Source organism: Drosophila virilis, unplaced genomic scaffold (genome assembly GCF_030788295.1).
Source record: "Drosophila virilis strain 15010-1051.87 unplaced genomic scaffold, Dvir_AGI_RSII-ME tig00001590, whole genome shotgun sequence".
NCBI lineage: Eukaryota > Metazoa > Arthropoda > Insecta > Diptera > Drosophilidae > Drosophila > Drosophila virilis.
This window is the reverse complement of record NW_027212847.1, coordinates 400,868-419,285: the sequence shown is the minus strand read 5'-3', so window position 1 is coordinate 419,285 and position 18,418 is coordinate 400,868. Positions and strand designations below refer to the sequence as shown.

Genomic DNA, 18,418 nt, shown 5'->3' with positions numbered 1-18,418 from the left:
AGACTACCTTGAGGAACACCAGAAGTAACGTGAACCCTTTTAGAGGTAGTCAACCTCAGTATTACTCTTTGGGTCCTACCTTTTAAATAAGAATTAATCCAAAGTAAAGGGACAGAGGGAAACCTATTCGGTCAGGTTTAAAAAGTAAAATGTCATGGTGCACAGAGTCAAACGCTTTACTGAAGTCAGTGTAAATGACATCAGTTTACATTTTCGAAAGGAAAGCATCATTTACCAAGGAAGTAAACTCAAGCATATTGGTCGTAGTTGACCGATTCTTTACGAATCCATGTTGAACAGGGGAAACAACTGATTTGCAGAAATGCTGCAAATTCGAAGTGATTATTTTTTCAAATAATTTAGGAAGAGCGGACAGTTTTGCAATGCCCCTGTAATTTTGTAAATCAGACTTCCCACCTTTCTTGGTAAAAGGAATGATATAAGATTCTTTCCGAACAGATGGAAAAACAGAAGTTTCAAGGGATAGATTAAAAAGCTTTAGCAATGGATAAAAAAGGGAAGAACTACACTCCTTGAGTAGACAACTAGGAATATTGTCCGGCCCAGGAGAGTAAGAAGATTTTAAAGAGTTTATAGCTAATAATGGGGGAGGTATAGAACTAGCGGAAGAAATAGTATAAGGGTAAGAATTGGTATTAGGACAGACTGATTGGAAAAAATTAGCAAAGAGGTTAGCAGAATCAGTGTCATTGCTAGCTTTATCCATCCGAAGAAAAAAAGAAGATGGCAAACTTGACGATTTACGCTTCAAGTTTACAAAATTATAAAACTGTCTTGGATTTCGCGAAAATTGCCTTTTACAACGAATTAGATAATTCTCATAGCATTGAGAATTAAGAAGAAAGAAGTTCGACTTGGCTATGGAATATTTAGCCAAGTCTGTACACGAACCAGACTTTTTAAACTTTTTAAAATATTTTGAGGTTTTATCAAATAACTTTATTTTGTATAGAATAGATCGGCCGACTAGAGGTGGTGGGGTGTTAATTGCTGTTAAAACCACTCTCCAGTCAGAACTTTTCTGTTTAAGTACGCCTACTGATGCTGAGATTGTCTCAGTTAAGGTGTCTTTTCCAATACGGAATATCTATAAAATATGCTCTCATGTCCCTCCTTCTTCTGATATTCAAGTTTATATGAAATATATTACTTGTACTAAGAAAGTTTCTTCACATGTGCGTGAAAATGACCCATTTATGGTGTTGGGTGATTTGAATATGCCGAACATCTTTTTTTCATTATTCACTGCTGAAAATTATCTAGTGCCCTCAGCACAGCACGATTTTATAGACTGCATGCTTGATCTTTCGTTGTTTCAAATCAATTCAATTTCTAATCATATGAATTGAACACTTGACCTTGTATTTGTTATTCCTTATTTCTAATGTGTCTAAGTCCCCTTCTTTATCTCTTCCTGAGGATGTCTATCATCGTACTTTAGAGATTCCAACGCTAAACTGTAATCCTTTCATTTCATGCTCATCAGCCAATAAGCCCCGCTGTTGTTTTCGCAAAGAAAATTATTCTTTGCTGAATCAGCTTATTTATGCAACCGATTGGTTGATATGAATACCGCCATTAATCTCTTTTTAAATCACTCTAAACTCCCTCTCAGATGTGTGTACTCCCAAGTCAATTCCTTCGACTACTTTTACAAAACCACCCTGGTTTACTCCCAGATTATCACATCTAAAAAATGTAAAATATATACCTATACCTCCTCCCAATATTTCACACTCCTCCCTCTTATTAGCTATAAACTCTTCAAAAACCTCTTTGTGTCCTGGGCCGGACAATATTCCTAATTGTCTATTCAAGGAGTGTAGTTCTTCCCTTTTGAATCCATTGCTAAAGCTTTTAAATCTATCCCTTGAAACTTTTGTCTTTCCATCTGCTTGGAAAGAATTTTATATCATTCCTTTTATCAAGAAAGGTGGGAAGTCTGATATAAAAAATTACAGGGGCATTGCAAAACTGTCCGCTATTTCTAAATTTTTTAAAATAATCACTTCGAATTTGCAGCATTTCTGCAAATCAGTTGTTTCCCCTGTTCAACATGGATTCGTAAAGAATCGGTCAACTACGACCAATATGCTTGAGTTTACTTCCTTGGTAAATGATGCTTTCCTTTCGAAAATGTAAACTGATGTCATTTACACTGACTTCAGTAAAGCGTTTGCCTCTGGGCACCATGATGTTTTACTCTTAAAACTTGACCGAATAGGTTTCCCTGCGTCTCTTTTGCATTGGATTAATTCTTATTTAAAAGGTAGGACCTAAAGAGTAATGCTGAGGCTGACTACCGCTAAATGGGCTGACGTTACTTCTGGTGTTCCTTTAGATAGTCATATTGGACCTTTACTCTTTACTCTTTTTATAAATGATCTCCCCTATATCAGATCACATGCCCGTGTACTCATGTATGCGGACGATGTCAAATTTTTTCTATCAAACACTAATCCCTTACATCATTCTCGTCTACAAGACGATTTGAACGCTATGCAATTTTTGTGTTTCGACGATCAATTGCATTTAAATTTTTCAAAAGAGTATGTTTATGACATTTAATCATACTACACCTTATCTTGTCAGTTATACAATCGACAATATCCCTTTGCAACGCATATTAACAGTTAAGAATCTAGGCGTTATTTTTGATTCTAAACTCTGTTTCAATCTTCATATAGATAACATCGTTAATGACGCAAAAGGTGTACTTGGATTCATAAAACGATGGTCTAAAGAGTTTAACGATCATTTTATGAGAAAACTTCTGTACATCTTGTTCGTCCTATCCTTGAATACTGCTCTGTTCTGTTCTAATCTTCGGTTGCCATCCTACTCCAGCAGGCTTCTTCTTCTCAACTTTCCGTCGTTAACCAAGCGTAGGACAATTCTCGGTGTTGTCCTTCTACATAAGTTGATTATTGGCGACATATGTTCTCCTTTTCTGCTAGGGCGTCTTCAATTCTCTGTTCCGGCTAGACCAGAAATAATTTGCATCATGTTTTCTCTACTTTCTCTACCCCTGATAAAATCGTTGCTTTCAGGATACCCTCAGGAAGTCGCTGACCATTCCCAGCTATGAGCCAGGGGGATAGCTTGCTGGACAGGCTGAAAAAATTTTCCGTCACCGGGTTGCTGATTTCCCGTTACTTTTCTCTTTGTCCTATCTACTTAACACTCTTTATCTAACTAACATTTCTTTACTTTATTAACAATCTTCTTTCTTTCTTTTTTCCAATTTATTGTATTTTCTTTATTAATATAGAAAATTAAGATTATTTTTATACCCTGAACCCATTAAAAATGGGTATAAGGGTTCATTGTATTTATGCGAAATCCAAATGTATGTAACAGGCAGAAGGAAGCATCGCCGACCCCATAAAGTATATAGATTCTTGATCAGCATCAATAGACGAGTCGATCTAGCCATTTCCGTCTGTCTGTCCGTCCGTCCGCCCGTCCTTCCGTATGTATGAACGCAAGGATCTCAGTCCCTATAAGAGCTAGAGATTTGAAATTTTAGATGTAGGTGCTCCTAGTTCCCGCGCAGATCGAGTTTATATCCGATAATCGATAACTTACTCCGTTTCCAAGCAATCGATATCGATATCCTGTTTTTTTTTTTGTTAATTTTGGTAAATAATAAGAGCTAGAGTCACCATACTTCATATATAGCTTCTAAAATAAAATATCTATATGCATTTGATGTTGAAGGAAGAGGGTTCAGGGTATCCCCTAGTCGGGAGCTCCCAACTAGAAACTCTTACTTCTCAATTTTACTTAAGAACACTTTTTTCCTACTTACAACCTTCTGCTTAGATGTAGGCTCTAATAGCGTCACTGACAAAATTAGCTGTGAAAAGGGGCACAGCTGGCCGGAATGGCAACATAAGGTCAGCTATTGAAGTACCTGTGGGTTCATCGATCCAAACAGATTTCAAATCTGAGTGATCTCTCCAGCTTGAGGCAACGTGCAAGCTCGGCTAGAGTTGGAGGTGCTATGCAGCGGCGGCGTATTAACAATATGGACTCCGTAGTTGCTTTATCGTTTGACAATTTATCAAAGGCTCGTTGTCGCAATAAATTGTTCTGGCTCGTTAAAGTCCCCGATAATGCGCGAATGAATTGGTCAAACACAGGTCAAAACAAGTAAGAGTTTCTAGTTGGGAGCTCCCGACTAGGGGATACCCTAAACCCTCTTCTTCCAACATCAGATGCATATATATATTCTATTTTAGAAGCTATATGTCAAGTTTGGTGACTCTAGCTCTTATTATTTACCAAAATTGCCAAAAAAAATAACAGGATATCGATATCGATTTTTATCGATTGCTTGTAAACGAATTAAGTTATCGATTATCGGATAAACTCGATTTTCGCGGGAACTAGGAGCACATACATCTAAAATTTCAAGTCTCTAACTCTTATATGTTCTGAGATCCTTGCGTTCATACATACGGACGGATGGACGGACGGACGGACAGACAGACGGACATGGCTAGATCGACTCAGCTATTGATGCTGATCAAGAATATATATACTTTATGGGGTCGGAGATGCTTCGTTCTGCCTGTTACATACATTTGGATTTCGCACAAATACAATATACCCTTATACCCATTTTTAATGGGTTCAGGGTAAAAAAAATGTTTTGCCGTTGAAGAAATATCAATGTGTAGTAATGCCCCAGGAATCGGAGCTCCTCCCAGCTCTTGTCTTTTCGGGTGCCCATCGCATTTAGCTGCTGAGCAGATTCTACAACTTTCCGCAATTTCCTTAGCCAACTTCGCCATTTTAGGGAAATAGTATTCTGATAACAGTTGCTCAACATTTTCTTGAGCTGCTCTGTGTGCTCTTTTATGTTCGGCAACGAGAATTTCTCTCCTCTCATCAATGTTCAAGACATCTGCCAATCGGTTTTTGCAGTGCCAGAATTTTGTGCCTGGAAACATGCGAACGAAGCCCTCCTGCACCTGTGCTAGTGTGTGCTGGTTGCAATAAAGGGCATTAAGTGCATTTGGATTAATCAAGTCAAGGAGTTCATCTAGAAGGGCTGTGCGATCAGTGAACATACTTCATGATGCCTCTTGTCCCCGAAAAGGATGAAGTTTTGTTTGGTGGGGACGCGTGCCTCTTCAATGACAATTTGATTTTGGAAACAATTAAGTGGCTTTTTGGGTGACTCAATTGTATAGGTCGAGGACAGCTCGCTGTGAACTGTGGCCGAAATCAGTACTCAGCGTTGAGCTGTTGTCGCGATAGCGCATTCTCCTTGCCTGGCTTATAAAATATTCACGCATTCGTTTCTTCCTTCTATCTTTTGATTTTGGCGTTCGGGTTTGCATCAGAAACGGCAAACGTGAATGGTTGGTAGTCCGCGAAATTATTAATGTCTTTTACCCCATATAGGTAGTGACGTAGCTTGCTAAGGGCCCAACCTATAGCCAAAGTGTCCCGCTCGTTGGGGGCGTAGTTCACCTCCGGGGATTTGAATGTTCTGGAAATCATTGCGATGGGGCGACCCTCTTGAGAAATCACTGCCCCTATGCCGCTAGCTGAAGCGTCTGTCGTTAGATCAAACGGCTTCTTAAAATCAGGGTATCTGAGCATGACGTTTCCTGATGACAAAATGTTGCGTAGCTTTTGGAATGCGTGACGCTGAAGCTCAGAGAATTCTACCAGGATATTTCGCGATCTATGTTTACTTACAAACCTATTCTCGCCCTTTAGAAGCTTAGAAATGGGTTTTGCTATTGAGGCAAAGTCTTTGATGAAACGCATATAGTAACTGGCTACTCCTAAATATGATCTGATCTCGAATATATTCTTTGGTACTATGAACTCCTGAATCGCTTTGACTTTTTCAGGGTCCGTTGTAGCGCCATTACTGGTTACCACGAAACCAAGAAAACCTACGCTTTTCTTTAAAAAAATGCGATTTTTCCTTGAAGATTCTCATATTTCCCTCGTACAGGCTCTTTAAGACCCACTTTACATGTTGGACATGAGAATTTTCGTCTTTTGAGAAGACAATGACATCGTCAACATAGACATAGCCAGATTTGCCAATCTGATCACGCAATACATCGACAACAGTTCTTTGGAAGATGCTGGCCGCATTCTTCAACCCAAAGCGAGGTCGACAAAATTCGTACTTCCCACCGTTAACTGCAAAGGCTGTTTTTCCACGGTCACGCTCTGCTAGCGTGATCTGGTGATAGCCGGATTTTAGGTCCAATGTCGAAAAGTATTAAGCTTTGCCAAGGTTCCCCAAAATCATTGGAATGTTAGGCATAGGGTATCTGTCTGCGATGTTTTGTTACCAAACTCGTCTGTCCCCTTCTTGCCCACCAACCAAATGGGGTTGTTGTAGGGGGAAACAGATTTTTTGATGATACCGTTCTTCAGAAGGCTTTGAATCTTTTTATTAACGAATTCCGCTGCTCCCATGGGATAAGGGTACAGTCGGACATAAACTGGATGTTCATCAGTGGTCCTGATAGTGGCCACCACTGATGTGTTATAGGGAATAGTTAACATCCGCGCACCTGTGGAATCCGATTTGTTCAGTTTCTGCGCCACATTTGAGTTGGCCAGAAGAAAAACAAAGGGAAACTCCTGCTTGTTTCGAGGCCCACAATTCCATCAAATGTGGACAGGTTTGGGAGTAAGAAAATTTGGCAGTTTTGCCGAACAGAGATATAAGGCACTTATGAGTGATCTTCGTGGTGCCGTGTATAGAATGGGTAGAGAATGGGTAAATTTTTATGTGGCCTGATACAATTCTTGGAAGCGCCCGTGTCGATGAGAAATCTCATCTGGATCCTTGCAACTCTTCTACTGATGTAGGGAAGCAGGGAGCTTCCCCGAAAAAACTAAGTGTCTGAGTCATACCCGCTACCTTCGTCGTCGGCAATTTGCTGTTCTGCTGCTGCTGCAGAGCTAGCATACGAACTTGAATCTTGATCAGGCTCATGAGCTGTGTGATTGACTCCCTGCCTCCTCTGTCTGCTTAAACGCCCAGACGTGGCCGTTCGTTTGTAGGCTTTTGTAACCTCTTGCGCTAGAGCTAGGGCCGACGGTAAGTCCTTAGGCTTTGCCGCGAACAGGACATCCGTCAGGCTACGCTTGAGACTAAAACACGCAACGCATCATCTCTGAACTCAGAGCCCTTGTGCCATGCTTGGTTCCTAGGATATGTTGACCTTATTGGTGAGAAGAGTAAGCTTTTTCTCTACCTCGTCATAGTATTGTAAAATCGTTAATAAGGCCTATCTTAGGGTGTTCATCTTTTGCTCTATGACGTGAATGCGTCTTTTATCCCTGTATGTGAAATCGAAACGGCTTATTAAGGCATCAAAAATGTATTACTGTGCCACCTGGTAGTGGCGTGAGCTACTGTCGTATGGCTTGTAAATTTTATATGTCGCTATCGCAGCTTGTCTCCAAGAGGCGTACGTCTCTGGCACCCCTGTAAATGCTGGTAAGCATTTAACGGCGTCTAATGTTTCATTACATTGGACGTCGTTTCTGATTTCCACCGATTCAAATGCCTGGACCGGCGGCGTTTCTATACTACTGGCAGGTATTCTGCCTGCCAATTCTTGTATCTGAGCGTTTAAGGAAGCCCTCAGTTCTGCATCTCTTTGCTTCAATGCTGCATTCTGTGCTTTTAAGACGGAGACCACTGCGGCATAAGCTGCTCAGGCTCCATTCTTATTTTACACCTGTTGTCAGCGATTTTTTGCGGGACGGCTTCCCTATCTAAGGTTATGGAGTCGTCTGACTCATATCCCCTTGCAGAGCGGTCTCTGTACCTGAGAAACGAGCTGTTCAGGGATCGTCAACAATAATAACACAATTTTAAGGGTAAATCAACAACAGTAAATTAAATGAATGCTGAGAGAGGGGAGCTTATTGAAAATTGCTGATGGATGCAAAATTGTGTTACTCAAAGTAAGTTGGGAACACAATTGCTGCAATTTTAATATTTCTCTCTTATGTATTTTTGGACTTTATTTTAAATAAATCACGCATATTGAAAAATTTAATTTCATTTTATTTGGTCCTAGAAGGGTTGAGTGATATACGTATAAACCTACTGCTTCCCACGCTGCAGTCGCGAATGCTTCTCTATGATCCCTCGCTGAAGTCTATGGGTGTTGGTTTACTTCACTGCCCAAGCACGCTTGCGCGCTGGTTTGGTGACAAGTCGCTGCCCGAAGAGCTCCAGCGAAGTGTCTTGTACTGGTAAACTAGTTCTTTACACTGCACAGCACACAAAATAATAGCACAATATAGTCCGAAAATGTTGGGCGCCAATTAATATTTGAATAAGAAGTCCTCGCGGATTTTCGTTATAAGACTTTATTTTGATTATTTAAGAAACGCAAAATTAATTAATTAGTTATGGATTATAAAACACTAGGCCGATACGCCGTAGTGAGTGAATTAATTTATGCGTGAAATCGATGGGCCGATGTGCCTCAGTGAAATCCGAATTAAAACTAAATTTACAAAAGATTGATCAAAATTACCTAAGCTATTGTGTGCTTGTCACAACGGCCGCTAGAATTGCATTTTGCTGACCCCTGTTAACTCGTAAAAACATCCGGCCCAGTGCTATATCAGCATCTGGAGCTAGTGTCGTTGGCCTCTGTTAACTTATATGGATATACTTTATGGAGTCCAAATGTCTCCATCTATGCGTTACATATTTCATAACATTTTAATTTCCTCTACAAGGGCAAAAAATGATTATAGACGTTCGTAAATTCATATGGCACTGAAGAAATTGTATGAATACCCGGAATGTTTTTGTGCCAGTCAGAATGAAGCTATATATTCTTTATATGACCATGTCCATCCGAATTTGTATATTCTTGCATCTGCAGAAGGCATTGTTCAGTTGTCGTTTTCTTTAAAATTAACTTTTAATGTTGTGAGCTCTGTATGATAGAAGATAAGGAACGTTTGTTTGTCTCTCTTTTCTGTGTCATTACCTTATGGTCGTGGGTTTTACAAAGCCGTGGCACAGTTTTATGCCCTTGTAGAGTTTATGTTACAATTTGGTCACTGGTCAATTGTCTCACGCATCAAAGAATTTATTTTTTACCTATCCTTGATCAGTAACAACAGATGAGTCAGTCTATTTGTTTCTATGTAAATTATTCTTTTAATTATAGGACTTTCGGTGAACATATGTCAGATCTGCCGGGTGTAACCCACATATCATACAGCTGCTTATATATCACGATATGTTAACCAAAATTATGCGTTTTTATATGCAGTATGCAGTAGTATCGGATTAAGGAATAATCGTTCGGTGATTAGCTTGATCAAATCGGCATTTATTAGCTTCTCTATGATCTCTTTATATGGAGCAATTAGATCAGACTTTCATATCACATAGCTTTTAGAAAGAAAAAGATATTTCCAATGAACAAAGCTAGTACAACCTTTCTTATTCCTCGCATATCTCCAAAGGAGTGTCATTATTTTACAAGGGTATTTTATTCTTGATGTCACAAAGATAGAACAACGAATTTCAAAATTTTAATTTGCTTCAAAATATATATAGAATTCCCTTAATTTAAAGCCAGATTTATTAACTAATCAATACTACTACTGTTTACCTCGAGCCCATTTTCTATTGAAGGAGTCATCTCTGACCCTATAACCAGCCAGAAACGTAGCTTATCTTATTCTCTGCGCATTAAAAGTTGTTCTTAATTCATCGATCGTTGTCCATAGCTAGCAAACATAACATGCTAGTGACGTCAATCTTATTTTAGTATATCTCCTAGTCGGGCACTTCCGACTAGAGCATAGTTTCTTACTAGTGTGATTATTAAATCAATAACATTTTTTAAAAATTAGTTACAGACCTAATTGTCATACGACCTCCCACAGTAAAGGAAAAAATTGCAAAAACCTGTGGCTACTGACAAACAAAAATGATTGTGGATTTTATTGCTGGTCTCTTTGGAGGTAATATATATTTTTTTTACATTAACTTAATATTTATAATATGTGCAGTAGTGCAGTCATTTTTTTCTCGACAAAGTGCTTCCATTTTACAACTATTAAAAAGTGTCAAGCCCAAAGAGTGGTAAGTCGGCCAAGGTTTATTTTTGTACATTTTTTTTCCGGAACAATTTTTTTATGTGTAATTGGTTTGAAAGTTAGTACCAGACTTTTTTTATTGACTTTTTAGTAGTTGCAACAGCTGACTAAGTGAGATAACAATTTCAATCGAAAACCTCGTCTATCTTGATTTACAAAGTCTTGTTCATAACCTTACGCCTATTCTCCAATTTGATTGAATGTTATCACATACCAACCAGTTGGCTAGGCTTAATGTTCCCTGTGGGGATCATTTATTTATGAGCCCCAGCGCTAAATCGAATTTATTTTTTGCTTCTTTTAGTGGAAATAATTATAGTGAAAGTAGGAATAAGGTAAAAAGCAAAGTAGTGTTATCACCATCGGCGTAAGTAACGTTGCTTGGGCGCAAATTTCTTAAATAATTTAAAAATGGGTAAAAAGGGTTTTTGTATTTGTGCAAAGTATAAATGTATGTAACAGGCAAAAGGAAGCATCTCCGACCCCATAAAGCTGTAGGTCCTCCTAGTGCCTACGGAGATCGAGTTTGTTTCCGATGTTTGATAACTTACTCCCTATCCAAGCAATCGATAACAATTGATAACGACATCCTGCTTTTTTTTGAAAATTGGGTAAATAAGAAAAACTAATGTCACCATCCTTGAGATGTTGCTTCTAGAATGCATATATCCAGTATATTCCATATCATACCTATGGCCAACTCCTCGCTACCACTGCAGATCCAAAAATCAAGTTGTTAACCAAACCTATATTGCCAACCAATTTAAGCCACAATTTAAATGCACTCGCAAGTTCTATGAATTTTTCCAGTTCCAGCGCTGCCTGTGTTGAATGGGAAACGAGCAGAGTTCAAAAATCAGATTATCGGTCTTGAGTACTCTCTTTCGAACATTGAAAAGTTTAATCATCTGCTGAATTTTTTTAAAGGCCTTACCCAGGAAAATTACCCGAAGGCTCTTGCTCGTTTAAGTGAACTTTATGACAATCCTACAATTACATTTTTAGTCATAATAGCATTGCTCTTCAATTTACAGCCAGTCAACAAACCGGACGGTAATCAACTCCGCAGTCTGCTGGACAATGCGTCAGCCCTGTATTCATCATTATCGTCATTGGGTACCAGATCAGATATTTCCCAAGCTAAGTTGATATTCATCGTCATCGGAAAATGTGACCAGCAGAATCGTGACAAGTGGAACGAATTTCTTGACTTACGTACTAGAGAGCTGGATCACAACATATGTTGAATTGTATGGACTCAAATTAAATTGAATTGAGTGAGTGCGAGGTTAACAATGAATCGAATGAGTACCAATTGAGTACCAATTACGTGTTGTGCCTCATACCTCATAAATAAAGAGTAAAGTGGAATTAAAAATTTGGCACAGCCGAAGAAACTCGAATTACTTGAATGCGTGCTTTCAATTTGTTCGATACAACAGACGCAAGCAGTCAAAAGAAATGGGCAAAGGAAAAAACGGTGACGAGACTGTATGTATTTTGCATGCGCATATAGTTGTTTTTTTTCCCCTTTCTTCTTTTTCATTTTCGTCCTTATCTTTATGCGCGACAAGACAACGACAATTAAAAAGGCGGTTGATCATTCGAATGCATTCGAAACGAAACCTTTTATTCCAACGCACTCCCACTCATTCAATTCGTTTTCTTTCGTTTCAATGTTGGGCGTCCGAGTTCTACGTGACCGCAGGCACTCACTCAAGCATATTCGGCTTTGCATTCAATTTCACTCAACTCGTTTTTGGCATTGTTCATTTGAACGTTGTTTTTTTTTCTAATTCATGCAGCTCCCTATTACGAACATTGCTAAATTGGGCTTACTGCACAATTATTATGGAACGTCATGGTCAGTTTCTGCAATCAAGCGGCATCGCATCAAATCGAATGGCTGATTCTTCGAAACAAAAGCACGTGTACAAGTCCAGCAAGGGATTATCATTTGCTATTACTGATCCAACATGCATTCTTTGCTCTAGCTCCGACCATAAAATTTTACAATGTTATCAGTTTCAAGACGGAGTCGTAAAGTGCTGGACTTTGCATTAATTGCTTTCAATCAGGACATTGGATGGCTCAGTGTCCTTCTAACTATCGTTGTCGAAGCTGCCAGCATTGCCATCACACGCTACTGCATTTTGGCCGCCTACATCAGCATCGTCTACATAGGGCAATTGATAGAGGCAAATTGATATTTGCCTAACAGCTGCATCTACGCAGTGATAAGCATCAGTTCGATATTCGCAGCATAGGGGAGCCCTCGACTAAAATTAACAACTGTACAACTACCGTTGGAGGTTGCCCGCGAATACGCCACTTGCAGACAAAACATTTCACAGGTACGGTCGGATTGATCTTCTTCTTAGTAGAGATGCACTTTTCGAATGCCTGGCTGTTGGATAGATTAAGCTCGAAGACAATTTTCCAGTCCTTCAGATATGTTTTATTCAACGAAGTAACTTGTCGTGTTTGACGCCTCATGCATTCATTGAATGAAAATCTACGAACAAGTTTTAGTCAGCCCAGTAGATCCGAATTTTCAAAATATATCTTGCAGAGCATCAGAATTATTATTCGCCGAGGACACTTCCCAGTGGTTAAGTGCCACTCCAATTATCCCGCCGACATAGACGATGAATCGGTAAAGGATTTAAACTTCGATGAAAACGCAATCACTTCCACAAGCAAAGAGAAATTTCGTAACGTCTCTCGAAGAATAGTCGTCGATTTCAGTACCCCGTTTTTGCTTGCAAGCTGAGCTCACATCATCAATACATCGCATCAATACGTGCTCACGGCTGTTGCGTGTATGTGCGTTCCACGGACTCGTATGGCAATGTCCAGGTTCCAATTCCTATGCAGGACCAAAGGCATTAGTTGGACTGCTAAGGCTTTAATTCTGTGTCGTACACGCAAGAGCCTTAGCGCGCATCATTGTTCATTCTTGCACTGTGTCAAATATCATTCAGTTCTACTTCAAGTCAGGGATTGCCACCTAAGCCATTTCGCCACGGTGGAGTCGACACCTACGCTCCAGTAAATACCTGTCTTCGAATAAGTGGCAAGGGTCCCATAAAATCCAATGTCGCCAATTTGTCTGCATGTCCCTGTTTACATTGAAATTGAAAGGTGTGAACCTTTCAATGTTAAGTTTTTGGAATCATTGAAACGCATGGTTGTCCATCGTGGACCAGTATCACATATCTATTGTGACAACGCATCCAACAAGCTACTCGAGTTGAAGAAGTTCATGTTCAACGCTTGCACTCCAGATGCTATCCTATCATATTGTTCCTCTCAAGAAATAATCTTTCATTACATTCCACCTAGGGCTTCATACTTTGGGAGACTGCTGTCAAGAGCGCAAAGAGACTGCTGCTGCGTAGCCTCGCTCATACCCAGTTTACCTTTGAGGAGCTGAACACAGCAAGTTGAGATAGTGGCAGTACTAATCTCGCCCGCTGTCACCGCTATAATCTGATCCCAATGACTAGCGCTCTCACTGCAGGATACGAGCGTGAGATTATCTCCAACATCTCCAACTTGGATAGTTACAAGCAGATCACATCTGTTAACAGCAATTCTATCTAATTGATCTGCGGAGTATGTAAACGAGCTTTGATCTAAGACAAAGTGGACTTCGGCGTCCCCAAATCTCACGGTTTCCTCTATGGTAATCATACATGTGGACGACACACCGAAATTTCACTGGAAATTAGGGCGTGTTGAGTCTGTTGTGACTGGCAAGAATAACCGGATTCTGTTGCCTGCCAGTTCAAAAGCTGGCTGTTCTACCTGTCACTTGAAAGATCATTCTTTCAAGGCGGCCGGGATGTTCGGTCAAATACCTCATATATGTTAGTAGGTTATCAATAGCAATGTCAATAGAAGATTATGTTAAGATCATGCTACCTCTCTTCTATTTTAATGCCATAAGCACTCATACACTTGAGATTCTTAAGAGATCAAAAAACGCCTCCGATTGAGCAAACATTTTAATTATGATTGTATTGACTTCTGTGCTACTATTTAAATTGGTTTTTTTCACTACGACTTAATTATTGATTTGGATGTTAAGAAGAGGCGGTGGCATGTGGTGTGGTCTGTCGCGAGTTCGATCTCTGCCGAGGAAACTATTTTTATTTTTTATTGGCTGCTGTGGCAAGTAGTACGATTAGTTGCGAGTTCGAACGCCGCCAAGGGAACATTTTTTTAAATTTATCTTTATTTACTACAAATAGGCGCGTACCGCGAGCTGAACTTTTTGTTTGGAATTAGTGAGTTCCCATAGTCGGAGAATCCCGACTAGAATCTCATACTGTTTTAATTTATTTTTATTACTACAAACGAGCGCGTAGCTCGAGATGCATTTGGTGTTGGAATAAGAGGGTTCAGGGTTTCCCTAGTCGGGAGCTCCCGACTAGAACAACCAGAAAACAATCGCAATTGCAATGCCGTTGATAGAATTCGAAGCAGACTAGCCTGCACATGTGTTTGTGTATTTGCATACAGAAATTCTTGAAATTTGCGCTGTTCCATCCAATTGCGCAGTAACTTTTGGGTTCTTCTTAATCGATCTAAATAAAATTTTCTTCAGTATATCTTATTGTACTATAGAATATTTGTGTATTCTCAAAAGTTCGATTGCATTTATATTGTGGCTTAAATTGGTTGGCAATATAAGTTTGGTTAATAACTTTATTTATAGTTTTGCGGTGGAAGCGGGGAGGTGGCGATAGGTATAAAATAAAAGATACTGGATATATGTGTACAATTCTAGATTAAACATATCAAGATTGGTGGCTCTAGCAATTATTATTTACCCAATTTGCTCAAAAAACAGGGTGTCGATATCGATTTTTATCGATTGCTTGGAAACGGGGTAAGTTATCAACTTTCGGAAACAAAGTCGATCTGCGCAGGCACTAGGAGGCCCTACATTTTTCATTTCACCTACATCATCAATTCAATTATCTGAATTCCTTGCGTTCATACATACGGACAGGCGGAAAGGCAGACAGACAGACAGACTGAAGGACCTTCCTAGATCGACTCGGCTATTGGTGCTGATCAAGAATATATTTGCTTTATGGGATCGAAGATGCTTCCTTCTGCCTGTTACATACATTTATACTTTGCACAAATACAATATACCCGTTTTACCCATTTTTAATGGGTTCAGGGTATAAAAAAGTATAGTGCTCTACTCGATAGTGCCCTGAACTTTATTCAACCAGTTAACGACAAATTGGCACAGCATTCAAGGTATCTCCAAAGACAATATTAACGCTAAGATGAATAACACCATACAACTAAATGCTACTATGTAGCTTGATTTTTTGAAAATTGAGAACGAAAACGAAATCTGTATGATTGCGCTCTCACAGCCGAGATAACAGCTAAAAATAGAATGTACTCTTAGCTTCGGTTGTGCAAGCAATTACGTTTGTATGCGTGTAAATATACATACATAACAGCATATTTGAATGTGTTTTTATTCACTTCACTGGAAGTCTCTGGCTGAGAAAAAAAAAGATTTTCTTAGTTTTCTAGCGCTGATCATGACCTATCCCAAACTTCTGTTGACATATGAATGCATATTTTGTACTGAGGTTGGCTCCATGTAAAATATGTATTTTTAAGTCGATGCAAATATTTATGTAATTTTTTAAATTGAAATTATCGGTAAAATTATTATTTTTAAGTAATACAAAATATTTTAGAGTTACATTTTATTAATTTTTTTTTGATCAAATTATTTTTGATTGGAATTTAACAGTACAAGGTCGCCGCTCGAATTAGCTACCGATGCTATATCGGTACCTAGGGAACACGGCGAATTATATTATACTTATAATGGGGTCATAACTTAATATTACCTTCGAGTCGGCTTGAAATGCTTTAATTTAATTAGTTCTGTCTTTTAGATCTGGCATATACCTGCGTATTCGTTTTGTAACATGTTCATGTTCAACCGAAGCAGTGAATAACACACATATACATATATTTATGTATTTATACATGCATAATTTACACATACAAACAGGTGCTTGTACGACATTGGCTGAGACAAGAACTTCTATAACGTACACTGTCCAAAAACAAAAGTGAAATCAATCTATGTGTGCTATTTTCTTAACATAATTATTGCACAAGAACCGCCTTGTATAATAATTATTTAATTCTTTAATTTTACTGTCAAATTTATAGTTAGTATCTAGTGTAATATATCATTGAAATAAAGCATCCATTTCATGGATAAAGCAAAGTTTTAAACTTTTCGCTCAATGTAGTTCGAAAAAAAAGCGACGCAAGCTACCAGTTTTGCTGAAGACAGGCTGGCGAGTAACTTCGTTGCTCGAGTCAGCATCAGCAAGTTGTGACTTCGGCATTGGTTTGTCTGGTTTTTGGACAACTAACAAACACTCTGCTGGCATGTCGTGTGAAAGGCCAGGCTAGAAATTTTGCGTCGCATTCAAATGTATGGGCGTTGCTCATCTTAGTGCTTATATTGTCTTTGGTATGTCAGATATTCTCGACCTAAGACTTAACATTGTAATGGAAAGTGCCACAAAAAGAAGTAATATATTTTCTTAATTTATCCATATCTGATGTAGATCATCTAATGAAACGTCTTTAATTCTCAGTAGGCAATGATTTTTGCCTGCAAATTTATTAACTACACATATAATTAATAATAAATATTTTAGGTGCTGCAGGAGTACTTGTCGGCCACCCTTTCGATACAGTAAAAGTTCATTTGCAAACTGATGACCCTAAGAATCCAAAATATAAAGGAACAATTCACTGTTTAAAAACAATATTATTGTTAGATAATATTCGTGGCTTATATCGGGGAATCAGTAGTCCAATGATGGGAATCGGTTTAGTAAACGCAATAGTGTTCGGAGTTTATGGAAACGTACAGAGATTATCTGATAACCCAAATTCTTTAATGTCGCACTTTTGGGCTGGAGCCACTGCTGGTGTTGCACAGGGCTTCATATGTTCGCCCATGGAGTTAGCGAAAACACGACTGCAATTGTCGAAACAGATCGACAGCCAGCATAAATTTAAAGGACCTATTGATTGTTTGCTTTACATACATCGAACAGAAGGTTTCAAAGGCACATTTAAAGGACTTACAGCAACAATACTTAGGGATATTCCAGGTAAAAGCGAATCTTATATAATTTCCAACCCAGCTATGGAATAATAACTAACTTTTTATTTATTTTTTGTAAGGTTTTGCCAGCTACTTCGTTTCATACGAATATTTAATGCAGCTAAAAGATAAACCCAATGTACCTTATATTCTTATGGCAGGAGGCTGCGCAGGAATGTCCTCATGGTTAGCCTGCTATCCCATCGATGTCGTCAAAACACATTTGCAAGCAGATGCCCTTGGAAAACATGCTCTATATAATGGGTTCGTCGACTGTGCAGTAAAAAATTATGAAAAGGAGGGCATACCGTTTTTTTTTCGCGGACTAAATTCGACATTATTACGAGCGTTTCCAATGAATGCAGCATGCTTTTTTGTGGTTGCATGGATATTAGAATTTTGTAAAAAAAATGGAATCGATATGATTAGACATTCGAAACAATCTCTAAATATTGTTAATTTGGAAAACTGGAGTCAAGCCTCTGTTCAAAATGAACTAGGAACGGATGATGAACTAGTCCGAAAAATAATTTCGGAAAATGAATTAGAGCTTCGTGAATCCACACATGAAATTGTCAATAGAAAACTTTTAGATTATTATCCAAGCGACCAAGTATACGAAAGTAACATCCAAAGCGCGCAATTAAAAGTAAAAAATAGTTCAGATCAATCATAATTTTAATATATTATTAATAAATAAAAATCTGAAAATAAAAGAAATTTTAAGTTTCACATTTAATCACCTTTGAACCACTAATCAACATATGTATATTTTTTGGTTAGTGCCTGAATCCATTGCAAATAAGTGAAAATGGCTTATTGTTTTTCAGAAATTGTATGTTACAAGTAGAAAACAGCGTATTTGCCCCATAAAGTATATATATTCTTGAACAGTATCAATACTTGAGTCGATCTAGCCATGTCCGCTTGGCTGTCCGTCCGACTGTCTCCGCATGTTCGTCCGTATGTAGGAACGCGTCTATCTCAGAACCTTTAAGAGCTGAATATTTGTGCATAAAAATTGTATATTTTTATGTCCTACCACTTCATTTATTTATTTTCGATAAATTTGAATTTGTATTATGG

The 18,418-nt window shown here is 38.6% G+C and overlaps 1 protein-coding gene across 5 annotated transcripts in view; it reads left to right on the top strand.

Annotated features, from left to right (window-relative positions):
• LOC6636634 (mitochondrial basic amino acids transporter) overlaps positions 1 to 18,032 on the top strand; it is a 32,418-nt gene extending 14,386 nt beyond the window's left edge. For 4 of the 5 annotated variants that reach the window (XM_070210930.1, XM_070210928.1, XM_032433290.2 and 1 more), the window contains 3 exons: positions 9,907 to 10,017; positions 16,878 to 17,339; positions 17,413 to 18,032. In XM_070210930.1, coding sequence (XP_070067031.1) covers positions 9,984 to 10,017; positions 16,878 to 17,339; positions 17,413 to 18,008 — 1,092 coding nt within the window. In that variant the 5' untranslated portion in view covers positions 9,907 to 9,983 and the 3' untranslated portion in view covers positions 18,009 to 18,032. The remainder of the gene's footprint in view (positions 1 to 9,906; positions 10,018 to 16,877; positions 17,340 to 17,412) is intronic. The other variant, XM_032433292.2, reaches the window with a different exon arrangement.
• Positions 18,033 to 18,418: the final 386 nt, after the last annotated feature.